The sequence below is a fragment of the Puma concolor genome, chromosome C1 (assembly GCF_028749965.1).
Source record: "Puma concolor isolate L17-30 chromosome C1, mPumCon1.1.hap2, whole genome shotgun sequence".
Taxonomy (NCBI): Eukaryota; Metazoa; Chordata; class Mammalia; order Carnivora; family Felidae; genus Puma; species Puma concolor.
In genome coordinates, this window is record NC_141674.1 from 94,050,796 (window position 1) to 94,060,997 (window position 10,202).

The 10,202-nt window shown below is 43.5% G+C and overlaps 1 protein-coding gene across 1 annotated transcript; it reads right to left on the reverse strand.

Annotated features, from left to right (window-relative positions):
* GSTM3 (glutathione S-transferase mu 3) lies at positions 1-3,136 on the reverse strand. The gene is made up of 8 exons (XM_086717777.1): positions 2,989-3,136; positions 2,521-2,596; positions 2,106-2,170; positions 1,320-1,401; positions 1,126-1,226; positions 705-800; positions 506-616; positions 1-199 (listed from the first exon to the last, which is right to left on the reverse strand). The coding sequence occupies exons 1-8, from the start codon at positions 3,037-3,039 to the stop codon at positions 101-103; spliced, it is 681 nt and encodes a 226-aa protein (XP_086573903.1). The 5' UTR covers positions 3,040-3,136; the 3' UTR covers positions 1-100.
* Positions 3,137-10,202: the final 7,066 nt, after the last annotated feature.

Consider the following 10,202-nt stretch of genomic DNA (forward strand, 5'->3'; position numbering starts at 1 on the left):
TCAGCCTAAATGCTATTTATTGAAAAGAGCAGAGAAGAGACAGTACAGGCCTCTGAGGGGCAGGATGGAACAAAACAAGCAGTGCAAGTTCGCCTCCTGCTCAGCATATTCTCTTGTTGCCCCATTGGGCCATCTTGTTGTTGATGGGCATCTTCATGACGCAGTCAGACTGTATGTAGTTAGCGATCTTCTCCAAAGCCTGAAGGAAAAGCATGCCAAACCTGATAAAGACTCTAATCCAGTCCAACAGACCCATTCCAGAACAGTGACATTCACACACTGCCTGCCCCACACCATCCTTCCCTTCCCTGGCTGCCATTTCATGTAGACAGTGCCTTTAGGGTGTAGAAGCCAGGCCCTTCCCAAGACTTGGAAGGTTTAGAAGTGTCCAACCATTGATCCCTTTATGCAAACGCTGGTGTTAAGAATCTATGACAGTGGAATCCCGTGGGGACCAGGGGAGCTTGTGAGTGTTTTTGTAAGGGAAAGGTACAGGGAGCATCACCTCAAAACGGCACATGAAAGCCTTCAAGTTTGGAAATTCATCCAGGCACTTGGGCTCAAACATACGGTTCTGATCCAAGACATCATAGGTGAGGAAATCCACAAAAGTGAGCTAGAGAAACAATAAGATGGTCAGTTCTGGAGAGTTCATTAACACTGGGGAGATAGAAAGGCATCTTCTCCCTTTCCTTTCTTCCTACCTTTTCCCCTGCAAACCATGAGAATTTCCCCAGGAACAAGGAGAATTGTTTCAGTTGTCCAGGTAGCTGTTCCAAGTACTGAGGCTTCAGTGTTTCCTGGAAGGGAGGGAAAGAGAGAGAGAATAATTGTCAATAGTCAGGGCACAGGCCAGTGATGGACATTTAGTGGCCCCCTTCTCCAGGTGCCTTCCTTTTACTGCCTTCAGTAGGGATGGCAGGACAGAAAGGAAGAGGGGCCAACACCAGAGTTATATGACAAATGAACACCACCCACCCCCCCGCCCCCACAATAAATGAGCTCTGTTTCCCATTCTGACAGACTGAGTTGGTGGGAAAGCAGAAGTACCAGAATGGAACAGAATTAATGCTTGGGTTTCTAAATGGGCCTTTTCCTTGATGCCTGCCTGCTAAGGAAACTCACAAGGTCGGAGCTGTAGCACAGTCGAACCAGCTGCATGCGGAAATCCATTATTTGGTTCTCCATGATGTCCACTCGAATCTTTTCTTCTTCTGTATCACCACCTGTAGGCCAAAGGACCAGAAACCACCCTTGGAATTATCCACCGTCAGGAGAACCACCAGCCTGGTCTCCCTCACCAGCCCTACCCCACTCACACATATTGTGCTTGCGAGCTATGTAGCGCAAGATGGCATTGCTCTGGGTGATCTTGTTCTTACCGTCCACGAGGTAGGGCAGCTGCAAGGAAAAGGACACGTCAGGTGAACAACCAACTCTCTCTTGCCTCCCTGCCTCTCTCTCCTGGGGAAGATGAGACTTGTAGGGGTATGGACAGTAGAGACAAGATGCTGTGTCAGGAGGAAGAAGCCAAGAAGTAGAAAATAGCAGTTGGGTCCCCACTTGAGTCTAGGCCGGGATTCTTAATCTCTCTCTGTGTGTGTATGTACATATGCATTCCATGGACCCTTTCTCAGAATAAGATTTTTAAATGCATAAAGCAAATTATATTTATTTTCACAATTTATAAGGCATTAAAGAAACAAAATTATAGTAATTAATGCATTAAATAACAAGCAGGTGTAACTATCATAATTTCAAAGTATGATGCATACAAATAATACTTAGGTACAGTATCTGCCACATGTGTAATAGAATATGGAAATACCCAATTTCTGCTAGTGACAAGGTCACGGCCATGGCTAATAACCAATGTCACTTATTGTCTATATTCACAAAAGAAGGAATTGTTAACCTTTAGTCAGTGGTCAGTGGAAATGAAAATGTAATTTTTTTCTCCATCCAAGTTCAGGCACCCTTGAATTCTTTTTATTGTATGCCGGTTAAGGGCCCCTTTTCTAGGTCCCCCTAGACCAGAGAGGAAAGAAGCAAGGATATACTTGACAGCCTTCCCTTCTGCCACCCTTTCTCCTAAAGCCACCTACATTAGGAAAGTCCAAGTCGAGCTTGAATTTCACGTCCAGCCACTGGCTTTTATCATAGTCGGGAGCTGTAAGAGAATGAAGTGGAACCCAACCTCCTTAACCTCCTGTCTGAGGAGTGTGGGAAGGTCTAAGGAAATAACTTGATCCTAATACCTCACATTCCCAGGCCCTCAAGGTTAACTATTTACGTCTCTGTTCAGACGCAGCGGGACCATGGCAGAAGGAGGAACCCCAGCTCCAGATAAAGGACGTTTCCATCTCTCCCCACCAGGGACACAGGGGGGCGCTCCCGGGGGACTGGGGCAGACGTCCCAGCCGACTCAGCTGTGATGCACCCTCTGGACACAGGAAGACAGGGCAGTTGGAGGGCCAGTGGCTTAGGGCTGGGGCGCACGGACACCCGGAGCTGCATTACCTTCCCCGCACGTGTACCGTTTCTCCTCATAGGATGTATCCGTGAACTCCAGGAGCATGCGGATGGCGTGCGCCAGCTGAGGGAGAAAGCCCCTCCCCGGTCAGCGCCTGCGCGGCGCCCACTTGACCACAACCCCCGCACGCCAACTGCCCCTTCCAAGGCTGTGGAGGCCGTGCAACCTGCCCAGGCGGTAGTTAAGCGGCACGTCCACCACCTTCTCCCCCACCCGCCCGCCCCGAGATGGGCCAAGGCAGCTTGGTATCTTCAGCCCTCTCCGGGGCCCGCGATCCCAGAGGCGGGATGGGGTCGGCCCCCGTGGGCCTGGAGCTCGGCTGGGGCAGGCTGCTCCGTGGAGACGCGGGGGCCCTAAGTAGACCCCTTTTCTCAGAGGCCTCTGACCCTGAGCCCCCGGCCGCCTCCACGACCATCTCCCTGACCTAGGGGCTCTGCGGTCTAGACCGCACTCACCCCGCGAATATCCCAGTAACCCAGAACCATGGTCGACTCGGACAACGACATGACGACGCCTTCCCCGTGCCTTCGCGGACCGGCGGTAAACTGGGAAAGCACGGGGCTTTATAGCCCACGTAAGTAGGCGGAGCCAACTCGAGCGCTCTGGCTCCGCCCTCACCCGTCGCCCTTCCCTCCAGCGAGTGTCCGCAAGCCGCGCGCGCGCCGTGCACCCTCTACACTTTCTGGGTGTGGAGGCTGGGCAGCGGAGGTGGCTGTTGGGTATGGGGCTCTGCGCTCCACCGCGGTGGAGTTGCTCTCACTTGGCTAATAGTGCCGGTCAGTGATGGAGGAGCAACAACGCAAGCGGTGAGGGCCCTGGTTAGTCCTGGAGAGTGAGTTTCATGTCCTATTTCTCCAGCAGCAGTGGGTGGGTGGGGAGGTAGAGGAGGTGAACAAACCCCAAGAGGTGATCAAGGAAATATTCAACTTTTAATGTGTGTGGGCTCTGCTCCTGGGCTCCCAGGGCAGCTCTACTTTTACCAAGGTCAGAATGACTTCACCAAACTTCAAAGTGTGGGCTCTATTTCTACCTTGAGCACACATTGCACATCTACTTCATTAGTAAATAACCCAAAAGAAATATTTCAAAGATAAGAATAAAAACCTCCCTAAATTCTGTTCTCATACCTCCGAAGCCTGCAACCTTGACATACTAAAAGCATAAGACAAAGTTTGTGATTTTCGGCAATGTGCTTCATCATGATGATTTGTAACTCTTGATGTAACAAAAAACCATATATAACCCTGTATTAAACATTCCTTCTCATGGGACACTCTCTTTGTGAGGATTGTGATGTTCTGGGCAGCTGTCTTCCCTTGGGCTTGAATAAAACTTTCTTCCTTTTTTAAATTTATTATTATTTTTTTATTTAGTAATTCTAAAAGGTTGTTCATTTTTCATGGACAGTTCTTGGCATAGTCGGCAGGATATCAGAGCAACTTACCTGACAACATCCGGGGTGTCATAGAGAACTTGGTGCTCGGTACCAGCCTGGGCCCTTTGTGCCCCTCTGACTTCTCAGCACGTGACAGATCTATGTGGTGAGTTCTGATATCCAGACCTCCTCAATCTGAGTTGAAGATTCTGACTTTTATTCAAGCTGTCAAAGGTTACTGGTAATGTTCTCTAGGTGGGAATAACCCAGAGGGGCGAATTGATGGGTTGGTTGTTTTAATTTGGCATTATGCTGATATTATTAACGTAAGGCTTGAATAAATTTTCTGGCTAGAAATATGAGAGACTGAACCATTCAGCTCCGAAGAGAAGGGGTACTTTCTCCTTTGGGCCACATGATGCTTTCTTCAGATGACTGAAAGCCTGGAAGCAGCATCTGAGAAAATAATTTTGTCCTGAAAGGAGACTGGTTATTTAGAGAGGGAAATTTTAGGACAAAACCTAAATAAGAAAGAAAGTTGTAGAAAGTTTGGGAAGGGGAATCCTTGAAAAAAATTTTATGTGTGGTCAGGAATAAAGGAATTTTTAAAGTACACTGATATAAAATTAAAATTTGCTTTTCTTTCTGTTAAAAAAAAAGACAAGAATTTCTTGGATTATGGGTGTGCTCTTGATAAGAAATTATAAACAAGGTTTTTCCTCTTTGTTATTTGCCCAGAAAAACAAGGTTTCCATATTTGTTTCTATCAGGTGTTTGGTTATTTTAAAAAGCTAAATCTTCTCAATATTAAAGGAGCCAGGTTTTGCTGATAGCTATACAACCTTCCATAAAATCTCTTATGGCCACTTTGGTTAAACAGTAATTAAATATTAAGTTTTGTAACAGTCTATGACCCCATGTAGACACAAGCTTTAAAACATTCTGAGTTTTTTTTTAAACAAAGTTCCCAGAAATTCAAATCCTAAATAGTCTTTTTGACTAATTAAGCTTGTTCATTTGGTATGTTAAGTTACTCAGAAAGTATTGTGAAACAAGTAATAAGCCTTAGGCTGTATTGTATGGATAAATGCTATAACTGTTCTAGAAAATACATGAGGAGTACCTGGATGGCTCAGTCAGTTGAACGTCTGACTCTTGGTTTTGGTTCAGGTCATGATCTCATGGTTTGTGAGAGGAAGCCCCGTGTCGGGCTCTGTGCTGACAGTGCTGAGCCTGCTTGGCATTCTCTCTGTCTCCCTCTCTCTCTGCTGCCCCTCCCCTGTGCTCCCCTCCCCCCCCCCGCCACAAATAAATAAATAAACTTAAAAAAAAGAAAAGAAAATATGTGAAATTCCTAAAGTTTTAATATGTCCTGTTGTAAGGTCATTGCTTGATATTATGATTCTTGAAATGCTGTGTGTCACAGAAATAACCAGATTTCCTTGCTGGCTATATTATAATGAACTCTCATATCAGATTTTTAACCATGTCCATGTTTAGTCTTTTGTCATTTATAGTTATTGTTCTGATGCTCTTGCCAAATGTGTTTCATCTTCAAGGAGACTCATAAAAGGAACTTTTTGAGAAATACAAGTATTTGATATACCTTTAAGATCATAAAACTAGGCTGAATAAAAATTTCTAGAATAGAAAAAGCATTCAAAAAAAGTTGATAACATGGAGATAAATGGATTGAGAAAGATGGTTATAGTTTTTAATGACTCTTACTTAAAATATTGTTGGGTCTCTAATGTTTGCTCTTTCAGGTTGAGGAAGCTTTCTTTTAAGATATCTATGATCTACAGAAGTATGATAAAATATTCCTTTGTGAACAAATTGAGGCATTTAACTCTTCTCCCTACCTGAACCCTCGGAAATTCAGAAACTCTCAATCAGTATACTTTCTTTCATGGCAATTATAATTACTTGCATTAATTCAATAAAAATATGTTCTCCTTGTAACAGGACACCATTAGAAACATTGGTTATATTATCAAGGCTTTGACTGGAATGTCATATTTGAATAAGACATGCATAGAGTCAGATATGACCAGAGAATTTTAAGGAATTAAGGTTGACTTTGTGAAGCTAATAGAGCCCCCTTGGAAATGTTGGCCTGATACCCTTCCTTGTGGAGTTCCCAGCAGCCTTACTTGTAAGGAAAGAATGTCACTTCCTGGCAGGTCCAAGAACCTCAGGATATTTTGGGGACCTTGAGAAGAGGAATTCACCCAAATCTAGAGGTTACAGGCAAGTTTGATGGCAAGTATTTAGATTGGCTTCTGGTCTCAAGAGGGTATTTAAAGTTTAAACTAGAGACTCCTTATAAAAAGTTCCAGTAAAGCAAGTTTTCAAGAATCTGTATGGTCAGTTACTGTTCTTGTTGAGCATATGCAAATAATTAGGCCAAGTTTGTTAAGACTGGACTTGTTTTACAAACCAATTAGTCTTGGTTTGGCTATCTTTAAGAATGAGGGTGATTAGAGGCGCCTGGGTGGCTCAGTCCGTTAAGCGTCCAACTTTGGCTCAGGTCATGATCTCACAGTTCAAGAGTTCAAGCCCCACATCGGGCTCTGTGCTGACAGCTCAGAGCCTAGAGTCTGCTTTGGATTCTCTCTCTCTCTCTCTCTCTCTCTCTCTCTCAAAAATAAATAAACATTAAAAAAATGTTTTTAAAAAAGAATGAGGGTGAGTATAGGAAGAATATATGTTTCAAGAACACATATTTATAGATAATAGATTTTAATACTGTTTATTATAAATTAGACTAGATCCTAAATTCTTCTGGTTTCCTCAAATATCTTGCTATGGCTCTCCAAACTAAGTTCTCCAATCTTCCATTCTCTTAACTAAAACTGCCCTTTTGCCCTAAAGCCCTAAAAACAGATGCTAGACAACTTGAGGTCAGCTTCAGAGAAATTGCCACAAAACTCGTGTGTAGACTATCTTTGTGCCTGGGATCACCAGAGACATTGGAATTATGATTCAGAAAAACCCATCTAGTTTTTGCTGCCTGATTTCCACTCCGTCTGAGGATGCTTCCAGCCTGACATCTGAAAATCTCACTGGTAGCACTTGAGACTCAGACACTAGGTTTATAATTTGCTCCAACCATTAACCTGTGTTTTTCTTTTGTTTCCATAAAAATGCCTCTTATTGATTGCTCGATTGCTTGCTAAGGCAGAGTCTGTATGATGGCTAACATCACTTGCTGCACCTGTATGAGCCCCTCTTGGGAAATAAAAATCCATATAGGTAAAATCGGGCAGCAAGCCACTTGGCTATAAGAAGCCCTTGACCACCACACTTCCCTTTCCAAGGTGGCTGGGGCTGGTTTACTGATTTATTCCCTTGGATACTTGTTGATATAGATCAATTTTAGAGGGAATGATGGGTTTAACTATACTGCTACTTTTCTTTAAAATATACTTGGGGATAAAATTAATGATGTCATATAGTACTAAACTATGTGGGAATATATCCAAATTCTCAGATAGTTCTCCTCCATTAGCACAAGGGACCAAAAATTGAGTCCTGCACACATCAGTTCCTTCCATTGCAAAAACCCTACTGCGTCCTAATTTGGCTTGAAGCAGTTATGGAGGATGGACCTCCACCCAGGTTCCATAGAAATGGAATGAAGGATTGACAATGGGAAATTATAACAGGAAAAAAAAAAAAAACCTTAGCATGTCTGACTCATGTTGCTTCTATTTCCCCTGCTGCTCTGACCTTTAAATTAAAAACTTCTGCTTAGCCTAGCACATAGGCATGTTAGAGCTAAGATTTGTAAAAACTGCTCTTTACCCCAAACCTACCTCACCTAAAGAAATAAGATGTGGACAAAATGGTTATTGTTGTAATTCTTCAAGATTAAGGAATGATCATAACTCAAGAATTGAAACTGTGCCCCATAGGGTTAATGAAGTTAAAACTAACAAAAAGTTTAAAACTTGTTTTTCAGACAACTGTTTCCCCTTAATCACCCATTATGTCTTTCAGACCCCACTAACAAACTCACTAGCTTTCTCTGCAGAAGCCTGGACTCAAGGTCAATTGATATGGTTTCAGCCTATGAACCAGCAAGGCCTTGCATTCCTTACCGGAGACAATGAGCCTAAGACCCCATCCAAGTTATACAAGTTCTCGGAGCATGCCCATAGCCCCTTTTCTTTACCCTACGAAAACCTGATGTCAGGGACTGAATTTTGCCTTGTTCTGAGGTTAAGTCACCATTCCAAAGAAACATGGGAATATATGTTATGTTTGCTTCTTACACATGCTTTATCTTTCCTCATAAATACTCATAAATTTCCCTACCCTTTTATCAAAATGTATGTAAAGGATTCTTTGGATTTTTTCTTCTGTTCCAACATGACATTGGTTTCTTCAGATTCTACTTATGGGAATTCTTTTACTGCCCACATATCTTTGTTATAACTGTTATATCAACTGTAAAACTAGACAATCTAAGCCAAGCACATGTAATATGTTTGCTTATTATTTAGACCTAATAGAGAACATATATCACTTTTAAGTTTCCCATATGTTACAATAGATTCCTCCCAATGAAGAATTGTACGTAAAAACTACATATATATTCACACCTAGTGACGAGAGACTTGATGGACCCAGGGCAGACCAGCCAGGCACCCTGGAAATTAGGTTGATCATCAATGCTTTCTGAGGAAAGAATATTGATCAAAAGGGGAAATAGTAAAGGAAATTTCCAACTTACAATGTTTGGGGCCCTGTTCCTAGGCTCCCAGGGAAGTTCTACTTTTACCAAGGTCAGAATGACTTCACCAAACTTCAAAGCATGGGCTCTATCTGCCCTGAGCACACATTGTATGTCTGCTTTGTTAGCAAATAGCCTGAAATATGTCAAACTAAAGGGTAAAAATCTCCCTAAGTTCTGTTCCCATACTTCAGAAGCCTGCAACCTTGCACATACTAAAAGCATTAAGATAAAGTTTGTGATTTTCTGCAATGTGCTTCATCATGGTGGTTTGTAACTCTTGATGTAACAGAAAAACTATATATAACCCTGTATTAAACATTCCTTCTCATGGGGCACTCTCTTCTTTGGGAAGATTGTGTGTCCCAGGCAGCTGTGCTCCTCACTTAGGCTGCAATAAAACCGTCTTCCTTTTTTTTTTTTTTTTTTTCCAATTATAAAAGGCTTGTTCATTTTTCACCCACAGAGCGACTGAGACTCTGGCCACCAGGGAATTGCTATTGTGGAGGGTGGTGGGGAGGCAGCTACTTGGAAGGTTTCTGGCCATGGCCTCTCAGGACACTGAGCCCCAGCCCCCTAATGTGGGTGTGGGAAATCACATTTCTCCCTTAGTTTGCTGAACCAACGTTGGGACTTTTTTTTTTTTTTTTTTGAGAGAAAGAGAGAGTGTGTGTGTGTGTGTGCACATGTGCACACACACACACACACACACACACACACACACACACACACACAAGTGGGGGAGGGGCAGAGAGAGAGAATCCCAAGCAGGCTCCACACTGTCAGCACAGAGCCTGATGTGGGGCTCGAACTCACAAACCATGAGATCAGGACCTGAGCCAAAATCAAGAGTCAGACTGTCAATCGATTGAGCCACACAGGTGCCCCAAGGTTGGGGCTTTTGTAAGGACACGTCACTAAAAGGAAGAGGGAAAGAAGTGCAAACACATAGGGACACATGAGTTAACATGCCTGGATTCCTCTTCCAAGGTCACAAAAGGCCAGTCACAAATTAACCTGACCTAACGAACATGGTTTGAACACCTATGATATGCCAGGCAAGAGTCTAGATATTTCATACAGGTTGGCTAATTTATTCCAATGAAAGCTTCACAACAATTTTGTGAAATAGGTTTTATGCCCATTTTATAGAAGATAATGCTTGGAGAAGTTAAGTTGCCTTTCTAAGCCTAAGTTCTCATGGGGGGCCTGGGATTCACACCTAGGTCTGCCTACTAGCGAGACTTGTGCCGGTCCCCCTGTGCTTGGGTGTCCAAACAGCCCCTCACCTCACCTCCGTCTTTGCTGGGACATCTGGGGAGCCCTGTGCTAAAACACCTTTTTTTTTCCCTGGTCCTGAGATCATTCCCTCCATCTAGGATTCCTTCAGCTCTATGAAGCCCCAGAGGGCCATGGTTTAATATCTCCCTCTGCCCATTCCAAGAAATTAATTTTCTGGTTAACTTTGGCCCTTGGCAGTCAGACTTCCTGTATTCTCTTTTGTGAAGGAAAGCTTTTCTTCCCTATTCAGTGTTACCAGCTAAGAGGTGATTTTC